The sequence below is a fragment of the Dendropsophus ebraccatus genome, chromosome 9 (genome assembly GCF_027789765.1).
Source record: "Dendropsophus ebraccatus isolate aDenEbr1 chromosome 9, aDenEbr1.pat, whole genome shotgun sequence".
Lineage (NCBI taxonomy): Eukaryota > Metazoa > Chordata > Amphibia > Anura > Hylidae > Dendropsophus > Dendropsophus ebraccatus.
The window spans coordinates 25117380-25144803 of record NC_091462.1 but is presented as its reverse complement, the minus strand read 5'-3'; the positions used below and the strand labels follow the sequence as shown (position 1 = coordinate 25144803).

The 27424-nt window shown below is 42.0% G+C and overlaps 1 protein-coding gene across 2 annotated transcripts in view; it reads right to left on the bottom strand.

Annotated features, from left to right (window-relative positions):
• The window catches only part of TANC1 (tetratricopeptide repeat, ankyrin repeat and coiled-coil containing 1), a 190287-nt gene that overhangs the window by 122786 nt on the left and 40077 nt on the right, over positions 1–27424 (bottom strand). For both annotated transcript variants that reach the window (XM_069982743.1, XM_069982737.1), the window contains exon 2: positions 11683–11752. In XM_069982743.1, coding sequence (XP_069838844.1) covers positions 11683–11740 — 58 coding nt within the window. In that variant the 5' untranslated portion in view covers positions 11741–11752. The remainder of the gene's footprint in view (positions 1–11682; positions 11753–27424) is intronic.

Sequence of the window (27424 nt, the reverse complement as noted above, 5' to 3'; positions counted from 1 at the left end):
ATCGGGGAAAAAAAGTCCTTGAAAACCCCTTTAATTATATAATTAATAACTTTTAGTTGCTGTAACTGTAATAGTCCTTTTTACATTTATGGCCTATCCTTAGGACAAGTCATCAACGTTTAATTGGAAGCTTCTAAACGCAAGAGCTATACAATTCTGCATGCTTTACACAGGTCCCAACAGGTCGGCCCCATTGAAATAAACAGGAGTTTAGGGTTTAGACCATTAACAATCAAACAGTGATGACTAGAGATGAGCGCAACTCAAACATGTCTAGTCTAGAGTATCTTCATTCGGCATTTGAATACTGTTGGCTGAAAGTTGGATGCAGCTATAGGGAGTCCAAGAAATCATGGATACATTCAAATGCCAAATGATCTGATTTTTTAATAAACCCCTTTAATAGAGAGTAATCCTTAGGCCAATGGACCTATACATAGGACAATAGTAAAAAATAGCAAAATACCATCACATAAAAAGAGACTGTATTCAGGGCCAGCAGATAGACAGGAAAGGCTCTGGTACAGACTCTGCCACTAATAGAATGGCTCTGCGGATCTGTGTAATAAATGTTTTTTTTATAAATCCTAGAGGAAATCTCCAGCAAGTGACCCATAGACCTGCTGGTTGTAGGAGGCCCGGACCAACAAACCCATAAAGGGCCAAGAATTCTGTAATGAACCAGCTGACCTCCTGCTAGTCCCAATAAAACAGGGACATAAAAAACATGCAAGACGTGTAATTTAAGCCTCCTGCCAGAATGGAGAAGAGCTGGATTAGACTTAAAAGGGAACAAAAGCCATGTACTAAGTATGATCAATACCAGCGCATTTCACTGGGGTCTGTAATGCAGATGTGCTTTCTACATTTCATTCACGCTCCATGGCGTTCCGCTTCACAAACAGTGACATGGAACGTCTTAATAAACTGATGTGGAAAATAAACTAAGCGATTCCTTTTATTCATGTGTATTACATTTATTGCAGAAAACTATAAAAGGTAAAAGTCTGGTTTATATGTATATGCATGTGTCCCTATGTATCTAAAATGCTAATAAACTTTTCAAAAAATTGTACTGTTCTTATACAGCTTTTAAGAAGATATAAGTCTCCATGGTAACAGACTACACATAATTAATGTGTAGTCTGATCCTGTAGTCAGTCATATTCTCTACCTTAGAGGTACAGGTGGCAGGGAGCATGACTGCAGGATTAGACTTCCCCATACTTTATAAATCAATTTCACATCCTCTTCTTGCCCTGTTGCTGTGTGTCTTAAGGTGCATTCACATGTACCAAGATCACAGCGGAGTTCAGTTCAGTTCAAATTCAGCAGCAAAATCTGCTGCAATACTGTCATTACTATAGGTCTACATTCTCGCAGCGGATATTAGTTCCGCTGCGGTAAGATAGCAGCTGCCAACTTAACCCATTAGCTGCCGGGCTAATACATCACCTGCCCACAGGCCTCCTTCTCCGACTCCTGGTTCACTGACATCCCACCCAGCCAATGAGTGGCTGCGGTGGGACAGCCGGGGAGTGCTGAAGCCAGAGAAGCAGGAGGGAACACAGGCAGGTAATATATTAGCCCAGCAGTTGGTGGGTTAAGTGGGCAGTGGCTAGCGGATTTTTGTTCCGCTGTGAGAATGTAGTCCCATAGGCAATGACGGTACAGAGTATTTCTGCAGAATCCGCAGCATGAAATCAGCTACGAACTCTATACATGTAACATACCCTTGAAGAATATTTGTATTCATTCCTATGTATTCAAATACAAAAAAACTAAGCAGTGGTTCATATAGTCTGGATAATATCCTACCATATTGTATATGCAACTGCTATGAAAATCTGTCTCCATGGTTACAGACTACATACTAACTGTGTAGTCTGTCCCTAAGAACTGTACATTGGCAAGGAGTAAGGGACAGATGAAAGAGAGAATGACTGCAGGATTAGTCAACTTTTAGGAAGATCCAATATGCTAGGTGTGTCACCATTTTTCATAAACGCCCCCTTTTCAGAGACCACACCCCTTTATAGGTTACTTCATATACAACACATGGCTATAGAGGTGCTCAAAAGACCCCTGTCAATAGCCTAACAGTAAATAGGATTGAGTTATAATATGCTGGGAAAAAAAGTATATAAACACTCTTCGCCAATAAAAATTTTGAGTCCAACTTTGTACACTACCTATTTTTCTAGGATCGATTTTCATATACAGAACTCCACATCTCCTAAGTGCATTGACCTGTTTAGATAAACATACAGTTTTCAAGGGTAGACACAGAGCAAGTCAAAGTGTTCAATTTTTTGAAAACTTTCCTCCCTACATCCTCAGCTGAAGCTTCTTACATTTCCTGTATTCACATTTTACAAGTCCACAATGGTTACCAGGGGCCAGGGGGGTCACTTTCACGCTCCATAGATAACTTATTTAGTGCGTGACGCCATTACACGTTTACTTATAGCGTTCCGTTTTAGAGCAAACAGGACGGCAAACCTGACTCACATTAATCATACGGCTCGTTCATTAGATCAGATCACCCGAGGCTGCGGGCAAGTTATGAGCGGTACTAAATAGACCTGCTGTGACTTTATGCCAATGTTATTTTCATCACCTACGATATATTAGGACGATTATTACACAAGCTTTATGTAAATCTCTCTTCACACTATGTCATTATACCTATGGCTAATGCAATATCTGCTGCAGAGGGTTGTTATAGGGATTGGTGGCTGCAGCGCATGCTGGGACATGCGGTACAAAAACAGCTGGAAAACCAAAGGTAGCGTGATGTACACAAAATAATGGAGACAGCAAACAACTAATCAAACAGGAGCAATACACATATCCCCAGGGGAGACCTTTGATGCCAGTAATATTAACATCACTTGTGTGGCACAATTGTTTCGTATCTGTAGGAGCCTGAAATATAATTGTTGAGTCGTACTTGATAGCAGCCGCAGAACTGGGCAGAACATCACACAGCCAACCAGAAACAGTGGAAACCTTCTTCTTGTTTAACAAAGAAAGTTTTGTTTTGACCTAATCATTTTTTTTTTGTTCCCCTTAAAGGACAAAGTCTTAGTCAAGATTGTAGGGGCTGGAGGAAAAGGTCTCAGCTCCGTTCATAAAGTTGGAACTCCCGGGGTTTCCATATGACAGTCTGACAATGCCATGATCGCATTCATAAGCCAGACAGTAAAATTAAAGGAATACTCCAAGAAACCTACGGTAAGTCTATGTGATGCCTCATAGTAAAGGGTTCAATATGACAATATCAGGGTAAAAAGAACACCTAAGAGGTCGCTGTACTAGGTATAACAAAGTTTAAAGGTGAAGTCCAGTGAAATTCAAAAAAGGGAAGGCATCAGGGGAGGGGACAGCGTGAAAAAGATAAACAAAGAGAACCTGTCCCTGTGCCTCTGTAGCACTGCTACCAGGTTCCGCTGACAGCTCTAAGGGCCCTATTCCACCGGACGATTATCGTTCAGATTATCGTTAAATTGTTTGAATCTAAACGATAATCGTTCGGTTGAAATGCAGTTAACGATTAACGACCGAACGAGAAATCGTTGATCGCTTTATAAGACCTGGACCTATTTTTATTGTTGCTGGTTGGCAAAACGTTCGCATTGAATAAGACATCGTTCGGTCGTTCGCAATAGATACGAACGCAATAGCGAATAAAAAAGAAGCAAAGAAAAAACGATCGCAATTACAATCATACGTAACGATTATCGTTCCATGGAAAGGAGTGAACGTTTTCAGGTCTTTCACAATAGCGTTTCTTTGAGATCATTAATCGTTAACGATGATGCAAACGATAATCGTCCGGTGGAATAGGGCCCTAAGATATACTTTTCGGCTGATATGTGGGAACGTCACATACCCAGCTCTTCCAGCTGCAACATCATGGCCCGGCTAAGTGTCCCTCCCCAGTCACTGATTGTCTGAACCGGCAATCACTCAGCTGGGTTTGTGAAATTGCAGCTGGAAGAGCTGCAGGCCACTAGCGGCTATCAGCTGGAACCAGAACCCCGCCCTCCACCTTTTTTTGAATTTCGCAGGACTTCTCCTTTAATGTTAACAGTTAATACATTAAAAGGGGTTTCCAATGTTAAAATATTTTTTCATTTGTCTAATAAATTAGCAAATATTGGTATAAAAGTTATTTTGTTACCTTTCTGTGTTTTTTCCTACTGATGCAACCTGCTCTCTGCATTGTCATAGTTCCTGTATACATCTAGTAACAGATGACTTGTTTCTGCTGTAAACTCTAGCCAGCATTTCAGCCAACTCCATCAACGCCTTTATCAACTATGCAAAAGTGTCAGCAGAACCTCATTTACAAGTCTTAAAACACGGTACTAGTCAGATATTCCTCCAGAATAGGAAAACCAAACAAAGGGAAGGCTCCTGTGAATGGACCACCAAAAAAGCCATTATAGGTGGCCCTTTAAGTCAACAGCCAACTCAGTTACAAGTCTAAGGATATGACAAGGGTAATACCAAAGCCAGATATCCATCCAATGACAGCAGTTTCAGGGCGTGGACTCAACGAGTGAACCACAGTGCATTCTTTGGCTGGTCTATCAATCAAAGATCAGTGATAGTTTTGTCTAACCCCTCTAATATGTTGAAGGCACCTGTGGGTGTAATAGGCAAGCTTATAGTTGAGAAGTTGTAGTGGGATATAGCTGGATGAATTCCCAGCTACAATGTACAACAAGAACAGGAAGTCTGTAACAGGATGTACAGAGCAGTTTGTTTTAGAAGCAGAAATACAGCATGACCACAGAAAAGCAATAACTAACTGTTTACTGACATGTTCAGTTATTAAACAGTTGAAAACAGGTTTCAACTCCATTAAGACTGACTATGACCCAGAAGGCTAGCGAGTCCTCCACCCCCTGCCCGCTGTACTGTACTCACTCTCCTTAGAACTTACTGCAGTTATAAAAAAGTCCAATAAAATTCCACCTGCAGGACTGGAGAAGTGCCACATTATCAGATAAAATATTACAGGGTTTTTCCACCATAGACATTTACAGCTCGGCTCGTTTTATGATATTTCTAGACTTGAATCAACAGAACTGAGCTCACAGGTGGCGATCCTACCTAGAGGAAGGTAAGTCGGAAGACCCCTGACCTCACAATAGGATTAGAGTTCCAGAGGTGGGACATCATATCACTCAGATACCTACAGTATGATATAATCTATAGATGGAAACTCACAATACTGGGAAAACAATACAAAATCTTTCATCATTGGTTCTGTCTCCTCCGTCTCCACTCATCTACTAAAACTCTACAGTATATGGCCGTTCTTTGGTAAAACTAGTACCAGATTATCAGATTTCCATGCTATCTAGTAGCACATTAAAAGCAATGGCACTGGATCTTCATAACCAACATAATGGATGAGCAATAATAACCCTATCCAACACTGGTTACCTATATGCTGCAGGGGTCCTCCTCAGTTGTGCAAATATGTAGAGTTCAATAAACTATAGTTAAGGGATTGGTTTATCAAGGCTATACTTGCTTGTCTTCTTCCCATAATGCATCCTGGTGTCCCCACTTCCTTAGGGAACTAATGCACACTGTCAGCAGGTTTATGCTGTCCTGTAGTATAAACTAGTGACAGAGAAGCTGAACAGAATGATGTATCACTTACATTGTTCTGTGCAGCTGATCCAGAGATATCCTTCTGAATAACATGGACAATAAGTAGGCCTCATCATTATGTGCATAAGCCCAGGAGTCCTGGATATTCATGAGAAGCAGAAAACTCCGCCCACCAGCTGCTGATTGGCAATTATCTATGAATGCTGTGTATAGCAGTCACCTGTCACTCAGCAGCTGGAGGGCGGGGGAGGGGTGTGGCAAAAAACCTATTATCCTGCATATTAGGAGAACGGCTAAACAGAATGATGTAAGTAATACACCGATCTGTTCAGCATTTATATCACTAGTTTATGCTGCCCTAATTTAAGGCAGCATAAACATAGTAACAGATTCTCTTTAAGAAAATGTGATTTATCACATGAAGCCAGCTTGATCCTTTTAGTCATGATCCATGTACAGTTGTCCTGTGACCATCACTGACGTTTTAGACAGTAGAGGTCAGGGTGGCTATTCTGACCTGTCTGCAGCGAGCTGTGATGCACTGTGTGTTGTGACTCCTTTCCATCATAGGAAGCTCTACCTTATTCTGCCAATTACTCTACAGTAGCTCTCCTGTAGTGGACCAGATGGACAGGTGTTCATATGCATCAAAAAGCCTTGGGCATCCATGACCCAACTGCAAGCTTAGGCTCCGTTCACACAGAGTAAACCGGGGGGAATCCTGCCAGCCTCCCTGTCATAATGAGAGTCTATGGGAGACTCACACGCCTCTCTCCGCGCTAAAGAATGAATATTCTTCAGCGTGGAGGGACGCAGAGAGAGGAGGCGCGCGAGCATCCCATAGACTCTCATTATGACAGGGAGGCTGACGGGATTCCGCCATTGAATTCCGCCCGTTATACTCCGTGTGAACGGAGCCATGAAGTGAAAAAAGTTTTCTTTCAAATTAACTGCTGTCAGAAAGTTATACAGATGTTATTTACTTTTATTTAAAAATCTCAGCTCCAGTACTTCCTGTACTTATCAGCTGCTGTAAGTCCTACAGGAAGTGGTGTATTATTTCCAGTCCGACACAGTGCTCTCAGCAGTCACCTCTGTCCATGTCAGGAACTGTCCAGAGCGGTAGGAAATCCCCATAAAAAAACTCTCCTGCTCTAGACAGTTCCTGTCATGGACAGAGGTGGCAGCAGAGAGCACTGTGTCAGACTGGAAATAATACACACCTTCCTGTAGGACATACAGCAGCTGATAAGTACTGGAAGAGCTGAGATTTTTAAATAAAAGTAAATTACACATCTGTATGACTTTCTGGCACCAGATCATTTGAACGAAAAAGAAAATTGCAGGAATTCCCCTTTCATAGTTCCTAACCTTGACATACTGGGAACACCATACAACAGCTACTATTTTGGAAAGGCTTTGACCAAATTGTTCAGCTTGTCCTATGCTTGCCCATCATATCAACTTCCAGAATTCTCTGTCCACCAGCTACACATACATGCATAGATACATACAATATTCCCCATCTACTATAATATATTTCCACTAATAGAGCAGGCAGCTACACACTATTACACGGCTCTCCTGAATATATCAATAAAATTCATATTTTTTTTACAGAGAGGCGTAAATCCATGCATTTGCTTCATTTCCAGGCTACTATAGCTGGAGGCCATCATAAAGCTGCCTGCGTCTGCCAACAAGCTGTGGGGAATAAAATTATAAGATATAAGAATATAATATGGTCATAAGACTATAATAAGAAGATATTAGGCATTGGCTGTTGATGGAATTCCCTAATAAAAATGAAATGAAGCATTAAAGAGAATTGTGAGTCTATTTTAGTGCATGCTTATAGCGCGGGTGGCGCAGATTGACACCGGGCCGTCGGATGGTATAATCGCTGGCAGCGCTCTCCGTGGCCTCCAGCCATATTCAGCCTTCATCTTACTTGGTGGGCCAAGAGACACAACAAAGTTCTGAAGTAAATGGCCAAAAAGATACACAAAATGCAGTTTCTTCAAAGGAAGGCTGATATTTCATCTAAGAGATCCCAAAATGAAGCAATTACCCCGATGCTCAGGTGGCCCTAGGCAGCTGCCAGTATGTACACCAGCACCTGAGCTGTTGAAAAGGAGAAGAGAACAGATGGGAACCTCCTCTCATCATGGACGCAGTCGACAGACATACACTGACGGCCCTCAGAAGTCTATCATAGAAATGGCTGCTGTGCTCAACTGGTTCTTGAATGTATATAACTCTGCCATCATGTATAGAAGAGAAACAGATCACTGATCTCAGGGAGACGAGTCAAACGATAACATTGCAGGCTGCTAGCGGAAGCGCTCAATGCAGTGAAATCCTAGGTGCATTTCTCCCTGGGAAACATGAATATGCAAATAAAGAAAAGCCCATGGAGCTTTATTTAAGACTCTTGAAACATTGGACTAAACAGACATTCCTCCGAGAAGGACCCGGCCAAGGGGTGGCTCCTGTAGGGAAACCACCAAAACCACCATAATAAGTGGCCCTATAAGACAATGTAATGACAAGGGAAAACACAAGGCCAGATACCCATCCACAGACAGCTGTTTCGGGGTGTTGCCCCTCATCAGTGCGGAGCAGGATTCTGGCTAGGTGGGAGCAATGCCTAGTAGAGCCATAAGACAAACAGATCACTGATCTCAGAGAGACCAGCCAAATGATAACACTGCCAGCTGCTAATGAAAGCGCTCAATGCAGTGAAATCCTAGGTGCATTGCCCCCTGGAAAAGATGAATATGCATAAAAAGAGCCCGTGGAGCCTCATTAAAGAGCCTCGAAACACAGGACTTGCCAGATATTCCTCCGGGAAGGACCCAGACAAGGGGTGGCTTCTGTAGGGAAACCACCATATTAAGTGGGCTTATAAGTCAATGTAATGACAAGGGAAAAACCAAGGCCAGGACCTAGTCAGAATCCTGCTCCACACTGATGAGGGGCTACACCCCGAAACAGCTGTATGTGGATGGATACCTGGCCTTGGTTTTTCCCTTGTCATTACATTGACTTATAGGGCCACTTAATATGGTGGTTTTTGTGGTTTCCTTTCAGGAGCCACCCCGTGGCTGGGTCCTTCCTGGAGGGGTTTCTGGATAGTCCTGTGTTTCGAGACTCTTTAATGAGGCTCCACGGGCTCTTCCTTTGCATAATCATGTATAGAAAACACTAGGAACTTTTCTAAGCTATTTCTATTTTCTGACTTTTTGTTTCATTTAAATTTCAGTACACTGTGGGGGCTGCCATCTAGGCGGAGATGTTTTTTTTAACAGCATTTAGTGACATGCTTTACGACAAGCCTCATGCTCACAGACATACTGACATAGATCTCTAGACCCTGTTCTTTGTATGGGATACACTTATAAGCATGCTCCACAAGGAGGGGGAGGCTGAGCTGTAAACTGTATTTATTATCTTTTCTATTGACACATTTTTCTGTAAGACTGTAAAGATCACTTCCCAGTATCCTCCTCCTTATCATCACAGACAGAACAGGAAGTCTCAGCCAAGTGTTTAAGTGGTTATACTGATTTGTACTGTGAGTCCTGCAGGAAGTGGTGTATTCTTTCCAGTCTCTCTGCTGCCACCTTTGTCCATGTCAGGAACTGTCCAAAGCAGTAACAAATCCCCATAGAAAACCTATCCTGCTCTGGACACTTCCTGTCATGGACAGAAGTGGCAGCAGAGAGCACCATGTCAGACTGGAAAGAATACACCACTTCCTGCAGGACATCCAGCTGCTGATAAGTACTGGAAGACTGGAGATTTTTAAATAGAAGTATTTTACAAATCTGTATAACTTTCAGACACCAGCTGATTTGAGAATATTTTTTCTTCCTTGGAGAACCCCTTTAAGCTTAGTGGCCAGAATAAAAACTGCAAGACAGCAAGATGACTTCATAATTGTTCAGAAATTCTTTAAAAATATGTTCTACAACCCCCCCCCCGCTTAAGCTGCTACTATTCATGTTAAAGAAAGGTCAACTGAAACCAATCTTTCAAACCAGATTTCGATCAGTGATTTACAGAGGATTTAGAGGAATTTTAAAAAAAAATATTACAAAAAAATTCTTTAAAAATAGGTTTAACAAAATACTTGATTTAAACAATAGGTCATTTGCCAGTGCCACATTCCCTTTAAGTACAAGTATTTCCTATGCTGAGCGATACAAGTAATATATCATTCAGCTTTTGTCTTAGAAACACAGAACGGTGAAGGTTTTGCCAAAATTACAAGGACGGCAATTAAAAAAAAAATGAAGAGAAAAAGTGACTGATGTCCATACAGCTCTATGTAGGACGGGCATATGTGGCCATTTATGAGATGGGCGGGGGCAGGGGTCAAAGAAAGAAAGCGAACTCATTGATAATGATTTATTGCTTTGTCATGAAACAGAAAGCAATAAAAAAAAAATCTCCAGCAGGAAAAGAAATTTACGGCACAAAATCCCAGATATGTAAGTTATGTGCAAGTGGGAGTCATAACTGTTCCGTCTGGAAAACAAGATCAGAGAGGAGACAATCAAATTTTTATCACTACCATAGATAAACAGGGGGATAGTGACGGACAGTCAGCTGATAGAGGATCTGCCTCATTGGAGACATTAACTCATGTGTGCGGCACAGGATGTTCAGATTTATGTTCTGTCTGCTAAAATATGACATGCCCCAACCTAATGCCCATGAACAAATACCAGTGCCAATCAGTCACATTGCCACCAGAACTCGTAGCAAAGTTTTTAGTCCTCTCAAACTAGTGCCAATAAGCGATGGTGCTCCCCAGAGTACTGCAGATCAGCCACAGTGCCTTACCAAACTAATGCCAACCAGCCAGTGCTCCCTCCGGACTAATGCCAACCAGCCAGTGCTCCCTCCAGACTAGTGCCAACCAGCCACAGCGCTCGCCAAACTAGTGCCAACCAGCCAAGTGCTCCATCCAAACTAGTGGCAACCAGCCAGTGCTCCCTCAAGAATAGTGGCAACCAGCCAAGTGCTCCATCCAGACTAGTGCCAACCAGCCAAGTTCTCCATCCAGACTAGTGCCAACCAGCCAGTGCTCCCTCTAGACTAGTGCCAACCAGCCACAGCGCTCGCCAAACTAGTGCCAACCAGCCATGGTGCTACCCAAACTAGTGTCAACTAGCCATAGTTTCCCAAAGCTAGTGCCAACCAACCACAGCGCCACCAAAGTAGTGTCAACAAACCGCGGTGCTCCCCAAACTAGTACCAACCAGTGATGGTGCTCCACAAACTACTGCAGATCAGCCACAGTGCCTTACCAAACTAATGCCAACCAGCCAGTACTCCCCCCAGACTAGTGCCAACCAGCCACAGTGCTCCCCCTAGACTAGTGCTAACCAACCACAGTGTTCCCCAAACTAGTGCCAACCAGCCACAGTATTGCCAAGTAGTGCCAAGCAGCTTCAGTGCATCTAAAATGGTGCCAACCAGACACAGTTTCCCAAAGTTAGTGCACCCTAAACTAGTGGCAGCCACTCACAGTGCCCTTAAAATAGTGCCAACCAGCCACAGTGCCCCTAAACTAGTGCCAACCAGCCAAAGTCCCCCCAAAGTAATGCCAAGCCACCACAGAGCCCCTAAACTAATGCCAACTAGCCATAGTTCCCCAAAGCTAGTGCCAGCCACAGTGCCCCCTAAACTAGTGCCATGCAGTTACAATGGCCCCAAAGTAGTGCCAAGCAGCCACAGGCCCCCTAAGCTAGTGCCAACAAGCTACTATGCTAGTCAATCTAGAGTCATCCTCCCACAGTGCCACTTCTTGTGCCTAGGACAGTCATTGGTGATACAGGGAATGCAGTATGGACCCCCTACCGACAAGAATTGGTTCTACTGCCAACACTGGGGTACCAATCATTAGACAGTGTGACCCACAATATGTAACACCACATAACTCCTAGGAGAAACAATACAACATAGAGTTATAAATGAGAAGAAGACGCTCCAGAATTGTTATAATAAGAATACAAGTATTTCGGTCTGATCACCAACCTTGAATCTTGTTGTTCTTCACGCCCTCTCGGCTCTTCTTTAAAACGGCTTTTAACATTTTCTCAGTATCCTGTAAAAAAAAAAAAAGAAAATACTATTAATAGATGAAGTTATTTTACCACTATCTAAAATAACCATTCATCATTAATCAGTCATGTGGTTCTGAAATTCGTGAAAAGTCTGGTTGAGCTAAGATCTGGACAGATTGTGTAATCCTTGGACAAGTAAACTTTAGAGAAACAACTATACCCACTCTATCATTAGTGGCCCTGTAGGCAAGGAGACTCCCGCTACGAGGGGGCGTCACTGCCTCGGAACTTATGATTTAGGCCTCGTGTACACAGCTTTATTACAGGTCTGTACGGAGCTATAACTAAAGAGGCACCTGGTGCCCTAATGTCCCTCCACATCCCTTCTCTTTCATCCCACAGGAAAAAAGATTGGGGCATGCTCCACTCCATGTCATATTAGGAATGGCCCCCAGTTGAGCACCATATGGTTGAGCCCCTGAGGCTCCAGAGTACGGAGTCATGACATGCTATGTGCATTAGCAAACTTTTAAGAAGGCCTAAAACTTCAACATTTTACAACTAGTGTAGAGCAGATCTGTCAAAACTTTAGAGTACAGCAAAGTTCTCCGAACCCGAACACCTGGCGTATGATTCCCCCACGGCTATAGAAGTTGCTGCGAGGAATCAAACGCTGAGTGTTTGGGTTTCAGAACCCGGACATTTTGGCAGATCCGCTCAACACCGCTTAGAACCTAAATTTCCGATAAAATTCTCCATTCTCCCCTCCACTATATCATATAGAAATCGAATGGCATACGGAGGGCTGGTCTTGTTCCTCTTTATACAGCTTCCCAATGGAGTAATCCAGCCAGACGCTGGTAGATGACATATCGTCTATCCTTACAACCCCCTCCATGTGCCCCCTACCTTTTTTATGAATCTCTAAGACATACACTCATTTTTTGCTTTTACGGGGAAGGGTGCAGCTTACACAAAAAAAATTATAATATGCATACCACATGCTATCAGACTATGAAGGATAAACTTGGATACTTTGAAGTCTTGAGCTTCAGACAAGACAAAAAAAACTTTTTTTTTTGGCACAACACCAACACTATAGGGAACACAAAGAATAATATGAAAACCGTATGGGGAAGTCAACATATCTGGTAGATATTTTATTATCATCCGACTCTGCTGGAGGGATAGAAAGAAAACGGCAAGTGAGGACAGCGATATGGGAAAGAGTATATAGGGATAGTGCCTGATTGATCATCAATATAAAGAAAGGGCAGCTATTTTATTACATGAGATCAAATGGTTCTGAATACTGGATAATCCATGAGTGGCAGTGCTACCATAGAAGAAAATCTGTTAGTGATCCTATATAAACTTAAAAGAGGTTATCCAGGATTGGAAAAGCACAGCTTCTTTCTTGCAAAAACAGCGCCACCCCTGTCCTCAGGTTGTGTGTGGTATTACAATTTAGCCTCTTAATTCAATAGAGCACAACTGCAAAACCCACACCCAACCTGAGGAGAGGGATGTTGCTGTTTCAGGAAGAAAGTGAAACTGTTTTTATCAGCCTCAACAACCACTTTAAGACCTAAAGCCACACAAAGACCACCATTAGGTGATGACAGGTACAGGCACCATAGCACTGGATTTCTAGAATTATTCCAGCTCCTTTCCGGTCCCACACTACATTCTTCAAGTGCCTATAACAGTTTACACAATGGTAACATGCCCGCTCTAGTTCAGGAGTTTTACCGACTTGATTCGCTCGTGGACGTAGTGTGAATATTTATTACTAGTTTATGTATATCAGTTTACTTGGGTCGCTGTAGCCCTACTTCACACAGGAGAGGCAGGTGTGGGGCTCGCATTACAAAGACATCCTCTGTTTTATCCACATCAGGGAACACCTGCTCCAGCTTAACAAGAATCCATCCAAGTCTGGCACGGCGCTGCGATCGGAGGGCTGCTGGCAGCAAATTCACTGAACACCGAGCTTAAGTGAAAAATTGCTATACTATACTGTACTTTTTTTTTGCAAGTTACATTTTAGTGATTTTTAAGATTTTATTTTAGCGGTAAAAGATACAGCTTTTTGCCAGTGATTTCACAAAATAGCATTAAAAATTTTCAAAATGACTGCAAATCTGCATCATGAACATAGCCAAATGTTATGTTTTTGATATTGTGCTGCAGACATATGGAAAATAACAAAGAGACTATGCTTACCTTTCTGCTCTCCCCCAACGTTCTTCTGTGGTGTCCCTGATGTCCCCCACTGTTTACAGCCACTGCCACTTTCGGGATTTACTCGTCCCAGGAATGAGAGCCGGCTCAGCCAATCAGTGAGCTTATCTTTGAAGTGGAGGCGGCTTCGACCAGTGGTGGACACCTGAGACACCACAGGAGAATGCTGGCGGACACTAAAAGGTAAGCACAGGCTTTTTCCCCATATGTCTGCATTCCCAGCATCAAGCATACCCAACATCATGAAAAACTATGTGCATATATCAACATACCAGGCAAAACTAATACACCCGTATATAGAAAGGTAGGACTGTCAGGAAAGAGGAAAATCAAACATTTATTTTTACCAAACTACTATATATCTATTAGATTTCATGGAGTTCAAGGGGATTGGAGCTGAAAAAACTCAATTGAGTTAAGATTTTCCATGAGGTGAGTCACAGCAGCTCAGCTACATTGAAGTGAATGGGAGCAACTCCTCCAACAACTTGCAGACAGGTGTGGCTCTCTTTTTGCAAGTAAACAGGTATGTTTTTCTAATTCCCCTTTGAGGAATAACATCATCGCCATACAAAGACATGAATCTTCTGGACTAGTGATGGACATGGAAAAATCATCATAAAAAGGTTAATAAAATAAACTGCGGTTATGGATAATACAGTGAACTCTCTCTGTCTATTATGACAACCCCTGAACTGAACTCCAATGATGCCGATGTAAAATTAGTCCATGGGATTTAGAGTTGTAGAAGATATGAATGAGCGATGAAATCTTTTCCTGCGCTGGAGGACCACACATCATCCTACCACGTGTAGCCACCATCTGGATTGAGCATTACTTATAATACACTATGCTTTGATTGACATTGCCTGCTCGGAGAGCTCTGACCTGTTCAGGATCATGTGTGATTACTCCGCACCCTGAAGCAAGGACATCTGGACGCATCCTCCATATAATAGTATCACTGAGATCATACACAGACGTCTGCTGACTGCTCCTCGCTCATTGCCAATTCTCTTCCTATGTATAAGGATGGACGAAGCAATGTGGAAAATAAAAGTTTAACTTTGACCTTATACCTCATCCACTGAATATATATATATATATATATATATATATATATATATATATTTCATTCAAAAATATTCCATTTGGATTGGAGCACATGACTGCCATCTTGACCCAACATATGGAAGATCATTAACTATGGCTTTCAGTAATGGCAGCACCATCTGGTCCAGTAAAACATGTGCTTTACCTCCACTAGAAGGTATTAAGCATCTCTTGACAGGGAATTGCTCCTCTCTAATCACCATGTACAAGGTTGAGACACTCGAAACATAGAGATCGCAACGTTCCATATCTCCATAACATAAATGTTAAGCCACCATGCTGGAGGTGCAGGTTTTCCTTTGTCGTCTATGCTGTTCCGGGGTCATAGGAGCCCTAGGCATTAGACATTAAAGGGGTTATCCACCTAAGAGCAAAAATATAAAATGCTAGCTGGTCTTACTTGCCAAGTCCCCCTGAGTAGTTTGAGCAGTCTCCTGTCTTTCTAGCTGCTGCCATTTCTGAGTTACAAGTTTTTCTCAAAGCCGATCAATAACCAAGATAGAAAACTACACTTCCCATCAAGCATCTCCCTGATTGGTCCATTTGTGTACTCGCCCCCTTGGCTTTCTTTCCTGCCCGCTGCTGTCATTACTATTGCACAGTAAACACAGGACTGTTTTTTTCACTGATTTTGTATCACATCACCCCAATATGTATTCCATACTAACTGATGATGTAGCAGAGCTGTCGCGCACATTGTGTAGCAGAGCTGACGCATGCATGGTGTAGCTATGTGCTGCATAACCAGCCAGGGGTGAAAGGTGTCGTGTAGGTTTAGATCAGCAGGATAGAAGCATCTAACCAGGGGACATATCCTTATAGCACACAGGGTGCTGAGGATGAAGGTAAGAGTCTTACTTTGATCCTCGGTGTGGTTATTAGGAACCTTGTTGTTTATTAGGTATGTAAATGAGGTGGTGGGAGGCAGGACTATCCCCTTTAGCGCACCGATCCATCCTGGCTACCCCTTATAATACTAAGGAAGCGTTCTGCAGTTATGAGCGCCAGAGTGACGTCACTGCCGAGTGCCACCCCAATATACATTAGAAGGGACAGGACAGCACCAATCGGCAAAGAGTGGTAGTCCCACCCCCATACCTAATAAACTACAAAATTCCTGCGCTGAGGATCAAGGTAATAAACTTACAGTCATCGTCAGCATCCCGTGCACTATAGGAACATATGAACAGGTTAGATGCTTCTTACCTACCGATAGTTTCCCTCTAAGCATATGAGAGAACCAATGGATGGGAGGTTCGACACGGTGGCATGGTATAATGCACAAGCCGCCCACTAGTGTGGCCCCAGTTCTAGCTATAGGCATCACTCTCCTCTATATCTCCCACTGGGGTCCCGGTGTTGATACATCATGTCGCCCTTTCTTACAAGACCACATGCCTGAGCTGCACTGCGCCAAAGTAATAGTCAGCTCCGATACAGCGAGTAGAATAAATTGTTAAAGTCTATGTATTCTTCTGACATTCAGGCTGAAATTCTATAGTACTTTTATATATACAAGTTCACCGGCGCTCTACACCTGGATACATTACACGATGACAGACAATACAGCTCATTAGAAACCTATCCGCTAGAACGCTCGCAGGTACGTCGTAGCCTTGGGATGAATCCCTCCTTTAACTCTATAGTCGCAGTCTCTTGGCAGAACTCTTTCACACACTATAATTAAGGACGGCAGGACAAGGAAACTATAATTACAAAGAATTCCAGAGGTCCAGCCGGGAGAAAATGAACGTATAGAAGTGACAATAGGGCTGGATCAGCAAGGCTGCTCTGACTCACATTGTGTTACTATGTTTTTATCCCTGGCAACTGCCCATTGGTAAAAGGAAAACAGCAATTCTGGGGGAGAACACACACTGACGGTAATTTAGACTTCCGTAGCCTGGTTTTAGAGGACGCACACAAAGAAACGACAATAATATAATTTAGGTGTAGTATTTTGGGGACATTATAGGAGTGCCAGATGATTCCTGGACCAGCACGATGGGTATTATACATAATTACATTCTAGCCGTCCAGATACATAAATGGTGGATGTTCTATACGCAGGAAGGATTGCATGCGGTATATATTTATAAGCAGTCAAGGATATACACACCTCTGACCTTTGACCCACATGTTACTCATCCTGGAACAGTACATTTAAATATACTAGTGATAACCAAACATCAGGACAACAGCTAACACATCGACGTGTTACGTAAGCGCTAGCTGGATCAGTTTGTTCTGTATGGTTTCCTATTGGGAAGTAATTTGGGAAAAAACAGTGCATAATACTAATGGCAAAATGCTAATTTAGCCAACATCTATCTCTCCCCCCATGAACATGAACATCATGGGGAGTTAAGATGGGTAAGGCTTTGTCAGACGCCATTGGCAGCAGCTTATGTCCCCAAGAACAAAAGGATTGTTCAGTAGAACTTCAACATGCCTAATCTTTACTCCTCCAACATCACCTATGAAGTGAATGTTGGGAAGCCCCCTTACACATTAGATGGTGGGCCAGTACCACTGAAATTGGTGGGTGTGGCCAACATGTCTCGTGTATGGAGTTCTTTAGGTTAGGCCCCCTGAACATGTCAGAAAAATCTATCTGGATTTATTGCTGGACCCATAGGGGGAGATTTATCAAAGGGTGTAAAATTTAGACTGGTGCAAGCTGCCCACACAACCAATCACAGCTCCTCTTTTCTTTCACCAGAGCTGGAAGCTGAGCTGTGATTGGTTGCTGTGGCCAGTTTGCACCAGTCTAAATTTTACACCATTTGATAAATCTCCCCCATAATGTTCTATTGGTCATATACACCTTTCAGGATTTTTCCTTTAGGGCGTCCAAACCAGAAATCAGACCCAGAAATGATAAGAGATGTCCTACAATTGTTCCAGTGTGGATGTCCCATAGAACCCTAAGGGGGCATCCGGAATTCCGGACAACTCCGGATCCGCATCTGGAAACTGTCTGGAATTCTGGATACACTGCTTGTAAACCTGGGCAAGAGACACTGGCCATTTAACTCTACTCACCCCTATTCAGGAGTGCAAATTTGGCACTGTGATTGACAGGGCTTGGAGCCTTTGGCTCCCGACCCTTTCAATCACTCTTGTGGCCAACAGCACTATGCCTCCAGCCACTCTTCTCCATTTTTAGGTTTCCTGAAGCCTTCCTGATCAGTGGGCCTTATGTTGCATCTCAATGGTCATCAAGCGTCAGTGACACGGTCATGGGCCTCAGGGTCTGCCACATTCCATCTGTCAGTGGGATTACGGAATGGAATAACATTGATGCCTCTATGTGATGACGTGTAGACCTATTGAACGGCATTAAATGCTTCAATTAACTCTACTGAAATTCTCTCATACTTTTTCCTTTGATCTCTGAAAGCAGGAAAATAAAGTAAAACTTAAAACAATAGAAATACCAAAAAACCGAGCTCGGTTTACACACAATAAAACTAAAAAGCAGCTTGTAAAACTTTTATGACAGACGGAACATGAGGACTTATGATTTGTGGGGAAATCACATCACAATGGGGCCCGGCTATAAATAAGATCCGGCTGACAGATCTGCTCCAGTATCTCCCATCATAAAAAAAATATGACTTGTTGATTAGACAATGAATCATGAGGCGAGGATTAAAAGAAAGAAAAAAAAAAAAGTTCTATAAAAAAAAAATTCCCCAAAAAATCAATTTCCGAAACAAGCAGAGATGGCCTGCAGCACTGAACATGTAAAGTCAATATCCTGTTTCCTATCTGCAAGTCATCATAAACTTACATAAAAGAACAAATGTGGAGACTAAGTGGACTTTTTTAACCCATAAATGTTTTCTTTTCATTAAAGGCTATAGGAAAAAAAAAAACAGAACCAGAATCCTTCAATAGGAGAATAAGAAAAACTATAACATACTGGTTATCCAACTACAACCAAATAATAAAGGTCATAATTTCTCCTCTTCTCCAAAACATAGTGGGCTCCAAGTCTCAACTCAACTGTCCAAGTTTAAGTCCCCTGATGAACCTGGCATTCTCCAGGGGAAACACGCTGAGACATCGGTTATATACACAGTTTACTTTACTTGCTTTATACTGTATTACTGTTGCTACAGATCACACAGGGACTTATGATTAGGATTATGTGAATATTGCTTTAATGTTGTGATACACAGTAATTATACTAATAAATTGCATTGCCCACTCTGTAGTCGGTCTGATACTACTGTATATTTGTGTACATGTTGGGTTGGACCTTGTTTTTTCATATATGGCACATGTTTTTTAGGCACTATGGTACCGTGATCAGGATTAACATCATACTTACCGTATAACAAATCAAAGTGGTTAATATTATGCCACTCTGGTATTACAATGCCAAAAGGATATAGGATAAAGACATTCAATATGTGTTTGTGAGGTTATCTGGTGGGATCAGCTATAGTTTTTGTGCCAAGACCCCGAGGCTCGAATTACGTTTATGACCCAATATTACACACATAGGGAAATTTCTGATCAGACTTAGGGCCTTATTACACGGGACGATTATCGTGCGAAAAACAGTTAAATCACTCGAATTTAAACAACACAACAATTCTGTGTAATTGCAGGCAACGATCGAAAAATCGTTCGTATGTCGTTGATCGTTGATTTAGATCTGAACCTAAACTTATCGTTAATCGTTCGCTAATCGTATGACATCCCAGGCATATAGGATAAACTATTTGTGAAGATCACTTATAACCACAACTACTGTAGCTCTTCACATCCACCATGTAGAGCCATGTCAATAGTGTGGTTGTATAAGTCATCAGTAAGTGGTTTAGGAAGCAATAGTGGAAAAACTAAGTAGTAAGGATGGTCCGAACCTGCCGAACGCTCGGCATTAGATTCCCGCTGTCTGGCCGCTCTCTGCAGCGGGTGGATACAGCGGGAGGACCGCCTGGAAAACTGGGATACAGCCAATGGCTATGGCTGTATCCCAGTTTTCCAGGCGGTCCTCCCGCTGTATCCACCCTCTCCACGGAGGAGGAAGACAGCGGGAATCATTGCCGAGAGTTCGGGTTCGTACGAACCCGAACCTCGGCAGGTTCAGACCATCCCTACTAAGTAGTCATAGAACCTGGATCTCAGGAGAGGCGGAAATCGCAGTTGATCTAAAACGATTCCTAACATTTTTTATTTTTGAATAATAAAAATCTTTTCAACCAATTTTTACTAAAAGCATCACCTTATTCACCAGGACCAGAACAAACAGTAGGTAAATGTGGCAGATATACCAGAGCAAACCGTAGGCTCTAATGCAGATATTTATATGACAAATATACGTTAAAAGGACCTATGTCAATAGGAAAGTAGCAATGTCGTACATCATACTTTTTGAAAACTTCTCCAACATGGATGGTCAATCAAGCAGAGGTAGGGATGGAAGGGGGAGCGAGGAGGCGTTATAGCCCTCACCACTTCAGGGGCTTGGGCCCTTTGCATTGGGAATTAAAAGCATCTTTTGACATTCTGGAAGCCTTGGCGCATGACTCGCAAAGAATCACCTGAATACTGAAGATATCTTTTTTTAACATACAAAAAACTGAGCAACGTGTTTCAGTGCTGTGCTAGCGCCTTTCTCAGGGTCCCCTGTGTCAGCACTTTGGAATATGAATTCTCTCTGACAGAGTAACCTTAAAGGGTTTTTCCAGCGCTACAAAAACATGGCCACTTTTCCCTCTCTCTTGTCTCCAGTTCAGGTGTGTTTTGCAATTAAGCTCCATTTACTTCAATGGAACCGAGTTTGAAACCCCACCCAATCTGGAGACAAGAGAGGGGAAGTGTGGCCATGTTTTTGTAGCACTGGATAACCCATTTAACCTGTGGCGCCCACTGCATCCATGCGAATGTTGAACAAATGGTAGTACTGTAACTCCATTAACGCCCATGGGAGCTAAAGAAACGGTCAAGCAAAGTTAAATGAATACTAAAATGAATACTATTACAACTACTTATAATTTTAATGTGTATATCAGTATTGACCAATCTCACCACTTCATACAGGAAACGCTTTCATGTCATCATATGTGCCCTGACCATCTCACGCTCTTTCCTAAAAACATGATATATTTTTTAGTTTTTGGAAATCATTATTTGTACAGATTTCCAGCGACTTCTTGTTTTACTAGCAGAGGGTCACCATCCCTACTGTGCCACTTCCTTCTTCTTCCACTGTGCTCAGCAAGTCCAATATCTGCCCTGATAATCTCTAATTCCATTCTTATCATCTCTAAAAATACATCCAGACCACACACCGCCCGACATTGTGATAGCAGGGAGCTGGATTATTGCACACGCACGGTCACACGCTATACAGGCGACGCTGCGGAATACTATAATACTAATATAAGCAGATCTTAATTCTACATGATACATCACAGTACACCACTGTATCAGGATCAGCCATATTATACCTCACAGTAATAACAAATAGTCATTGTAACAACCCATTCATTTTCAGCTGTACACATTTTTTGGGCTGGAAAAAGGTCACACAAATCACTTTCTGGAGAAGACAATATTACAGGACCAGGGAGTCTTTAAAAAAGTACAACTATGTGCCATATTATGTGAAATCCAGATAACACGAAGCTAGAGTAAGTTCGGTTTCACATAATGATGAACACTCTGAGGCTGGAGAAGATAGATGCAGCCCTAGGGAAGATGGATGTAGCCTATGGCTCTATCCATGATTCATAGGTAGCCCTAGGACTGCACCCATGCTCTCCAGCGAGCAGGAGTTGAATACCGAGCATTCCCCTACTTACCCTAGTTTGCTCATCTCTAATAACATTCACAGAATCAAAACGGACCATAATACATTACATTAAAGAGGATGTACCACTAGGTACATCCTCTTTAACCTGAACCCACGGATCAAATTTTATGAAAGTATTGTATTGCCCCCAAAAGTTATACAAACCACCATTATACACTTATTACGGGAAATGCTTATAAAGTGCTTTTTTTCTCCCGCACTTACTACTACATCAAGGCTTCACTTCCTGGATAACATGGGTGATGTCACTTCCTGGATAACATGGTGATGTCACTTCCTGGATAACATGGTGATGTCACGACCCGACTCCCAGAGCTGTGTGGTCTGTGGCTGCTGGAGAGGATGATGGCAGGGGGACACTGAGGGACACAGGGCACTGGAGGGACACTGAGCATCATCCTCTTCAGCAGCCACAGCCCGCACAGCTCTGGGAGTCGAGTCATGACATCCCCATGTTATCCAGGAAGTGACATCACCATGGTATCCAGGAAGTGAAGCCTTGATGCAGTACTAAGTGCAGGGAAAAAAAACACTTTATAAGCATTTCCCGTAATAAGTGTATATTGGTGATTTGTATAACTTTTGGGGGGCAATACAATACTTTAATAAATATTTTAGCCGGACTTCTCCTTTAATAATATATCTATTGTATAAAAAGGGCCAAAGAGTAGGGTAAATAATTTATGAAGCCCTAAAATCCTTATCAAAGAGTATAAAATGAAAAGTACAGGCATGCCAAAGAAAAGTTTTAAAAACTACAACTTTTTAAAAAGTACAGATATTGGCCAAACTCTAGATCGACCCTCACTTACAGAGCCCACTACATGTCTCGGGACTGTCCAGGGAGAGCTGCATCAGTGGATAGTGTGGCCAATAAGTACCCCATGTAATAGGGTCTTAAAGTAGTCCTATGTAAAATCTCGCTTCTAGATGTGCCAATCTTGAGCATGATCAGATTCGTCTGAACCCAAGCGTGTGACATTTGATTACCGGTGGCTGAAGAAGTTGATGCAGCCCTAAGACTGCCCAGAAAACATAGGTCATAGGATGGTCGTCCAAACCAGAGCGTACCCAAGATTCGCTCATCTCTAGTAGGGAGATTTTACATTGCACCCTGAGTGTCCATCTCCCATACATAGAGGGGGGATATATATGTCTAATATAAAGTGGCATTTATCATACATAGGGCTCCAAAGTATAAAAAAATGCCCACCATGTGGTTTATATTTGTTTTTACAAAATTAAATTGAATCGAATAGCATGGAGGTCTGCATTATTCCATCCAGAAAACCATTCCATGTCTCAAATAGAGGCCTAAATTAGTCACTACTGATCTGTTTAGAACATAGGTCGGCACTTGTGGGAAATGGAACCTGTAGAAGCTTTAGCAAAGTTAAAAAAAAAAAACACCACCACCATTGGAACAAGGACACGTTAGGCTCAAAAATTATATAAAGCGTTCCTTATTGCCCATCAATATATAGTGCAAGTCTATATAGAGAATTTATTAAAAGATATTGTCAGAAAATTATTCCAGTGTTGGTATAGCAGATATAAGATACTGCTCCGCATAAGACCTCTAAAGAGGCCACATCTTCATACCTAACATCTCTCGGCTATATAAACCTATCCCTGCGGACCCCCGTTCAGTGCCCCTAAATCCTTAGAGTAAATATTTGCCATCTTTTTCTTTAAACATACAGCTCTGGGCAAGTGTAAAAGTTCAAGCAAAGTTTTTCAACTGTTAATTTGTTTACTTAGGATGTGAAATGTTTTTAGGAACGAGATGTCACAAAAAGAAAAAAAAAAAAAAAAAAGGTTGTCAGGCCGAGGCAGGGAGGACGCTGAGAGAAGAAGTAGGTTCATCCGCTGATGGAATGTCAAACCGGCTCATGAAATGCAGGAAAGTTTTTCACTATTTCCATTATTCCATAGATCATTAATTTAACAACTCAGAAAAGGCAAGAAAGAAAAATGTTAGACTTTGATCTCGGCACATTGGAACATGCACCCCCCGGGCTGACAATGGGCCTATTTTACCGCTCTGTTAACACGACAATAATTGGAAAACCTATTTAATTAGTATTTTTCAATGCATATCATGTTTCCTGGACAATAAGTTCTCTGTTTGGAGATCACCGATGGAATTATCAAATTACGTGCCGAGAGCCAGCTATCTTCAGAATGTCTTAGAACGGAGAACACACGGCGTTCCTGCCCTAATCCTCATACACAGGATATTCCAAAATACAAAACGGTTATTGATCCCTAATGTTCTCTTCTTTACCTGTCCGCGAGCTCAGATTATAGATGCCATATTAATAATTCTGTCAATCTGTTTTTATCATTGGGATTGTAGGATGGAAACAGCAAAAAATAACCTACGGTTTGGGGCTAGAATTGAGCGATTCTCGAGCACGCTTGGGTGTGTCTGACCCCGACACACCCATGGATTACCGATGGCTGAAGAAGTTGGATGCAGCCCTAGAGAGCCTATGGCTATACTCTTGTTTTATAGGCAGCCTTAGGCTACATCCAACTTCTTCAGCCACCGGTAATCAAATGCAAAGTATTTGGGGTTAGAAAAAACAGAGCATGCTCGAAATTCATTCATCTCTATTTGTGACCATTTTCCACGATTTTCCATCTGAAGAGATGCCCTCTGTTGCTCCTGCACTATGGATATTTTTAAGGTCCCGATACATATTATTGACAAGTCAGCAAAACCAGCCATTTTCAGGGAAACCAACCAAGTCTCTGATGTGTATGAAGGCCTTCAAACTCTCCCCTGACAGATGATATCAGAGAAAAGAGGTTCAGGCATGTTGGATTTTAATTACTCAATCATTTTCAGGGAACTAAACATCAGCTTACTCCCCTTCTCCCCACTTAGAGCACATGAATACTCAGTTGAGCAGAACATGTATAGGATGAATAGTAGAGAGATCAGCAACTGAAAGTGCATGGTCACTAGTGTTGGGCAAACTTGCCAAACTGTTCAGGTTCGGCAACACTCTCTGAACCCAAATGCTTGGCATTTAACTCCTGGCTGCTGGAGAGGTTAGATGCAACCCTAGGGAGTCCTGGAAAACATGGATACAGCCTATGGCATATTCCGACAGTGCCACTAACTTAAACCTCCTACAAGGGATCTTGAATGGTTGTCATCTATGATGTGGTCCTTAAAGACCATGGGGGGGGGATTTATCAAACTGGTGTAAAGTAGAATTGGCTCCTAGTTGCCCCTAGCAATCAATCAGATTCCATCTTTCATTCCTCACAGACTCTTTGGAAAATGAAAAGTGGAATCTGATTGGTTGCTAGGGGCGACTGAGCCAGTTTCACTTGATAAATTTCCACCCATGTACACAAAACATCCTATCCAAGAATGGGAAAACCCAATTTAAGTGTCCCATCCCTGGGAGTTACTTAGTTGATAAGGTTGTAAAATAAAAAATATTAAGCCTTAAGGGTGCGTTCACACCTACAGGATCCGCAGCAGATTTGATGGTGCAGATTTGATGGTGTGTTCAGTTATTTGAATCTGCAGCAGAAAACCAGCTGCGGATACGTGTGAACGTACCCTAACACCACTGTGTGGAGAGGAAGGAAATAAAAAGAGACAATACCCAAATCAAGTGTATACATTGCTTCCCGACTCCACTGGGTTAGCTTCCTCCTTTCCTTTTTGTTGGCTTTTCAGCTAAAGTGCCCTAGGTAAACCACCCAATTGATGGCATATGGGGGAAGCTGATCAGCTCCACATCATTCTAAGTATATGACATGGAAAAATATCTGGAGGACATGGTAATAGCCTTGCACCAAGCAGGTAACAGGTCTGCCATTACGTTTAGGCCTCTTCATGTCTGATAAGAGTCACCAGTTATGATTCGTAAGGTATTGTTGTTATTGTTTGTCCCCCCAAAACTGTACATACTATACTTTTCATTCAGAAAGGTTGTTTCCTTAGGATTTATAAAATAAACTACATACAGTAATTGAGGGATAGGGAAAACTGCAGCCCTAGATATAAGTAAAGAGGTAGGTCCCAGGGCACTGACCCTCCACAACCCATCAAGACACCATCCGGAATTCTGCCGGAGAAAGTCTAAATCGAGCTGTGAAATATCTGCAGGATTTGGTAAGCGCTAAAAGCCTGGAAGCAATTTCAAGGTCCACTCCCTATATAAACACATTTAGTTTAAACACATGGAGCCCTCCACCTCCCAGGGATGTACAATCCCATCATAATCCATTTAGTAAACCTTCTTTTGCAGTTATTATTAACACCTCCATGCGTTTACAAACCAGGCAATTCACACTGTTTTCTCTAAAGCAGTGATCCCCAACCCACCGCTTTCCAGCTGCTGCAAAACTACAACTCCCATCCTCCCTTTACAGCCTTGTTTATTAGATGCTTTACTGCAGGGTGTGTTCCCACATTGAGACTTTTTTTTTATTCTGTTTTCTAAGCCAATGGCAAGGATGGATCTGGCCCTGCACGGATAAATGTGATACCTAATAGAAGCGTATTGCTGTTTATACATCTCGGCAATTCTGCACGATGCAGGATGTGCCATGGCCCATATGTTAGAAGGGGGAAAATGCTATTGTTGGAAATTTCATTAAAGTAAAAATAGAATAAAACACAATTACAAAGGACTAAATATTACAACTAAGTGGATTAAACACTATCGAGACGGAAGCCAAAAAACCTCTGAAATATGCCGGGCTCATTACTATCTAGTATCTAATTTTTTTTCATTGGAGGTTATAGTTAGCAGTCTATACTGGTCAGACAAAGTATTAACCCCCAATATACTGGAGCAGGCCATAATTTTTTTTACATATATATATATATTTTTTATTTTTTTTTTATAAATACCGAGGCACCATGGGTAGGGTGTGGGCCCGCTACAGGCTATGAGTGTCATACTCTATGCAGTATATATGGTTATCCAAGTTGACTATATTTTATTCATAGACTTGGGCGTATAGCACAATATCCACTTTCAGGTCTTGGAATTTCTTATCTATATGAAGAAAACAGAATGAAAAGGAATTGCAGGCAAGCTGCCAACATAAACTCATAGACAGCAGCCAGTAATAGAGCATCATGGGGCGTCTATATCTTCTTTTAATAATCACATAGTTGTATAGGCGATATCTCATCTAACAAAAGATAGAGCGCATTCCAGGGAAATTCCAACTATTATAAAAAGGTACAAAGACGGGGAGGCCATCCCTAGCCTGTAGCTAAAGACGCTCATAAATAAATAAATAAATATATATATATATATATATATATATATATATATATATATATATTATAGTTGCAAAATACAAGTTTGTGATTTACATTTCATAATTGTCTACTTTCGAAATCTGGTATTACACAGGTATTAAATTTACAGGGGTAAGATATCGTACATGATAATATAATCCCCATATGACCTCTCAAGTTCACTACAGATCAGAGCAAGTAGAAAACTTAATGGAGCGGAGAAAATAAAACATTAAC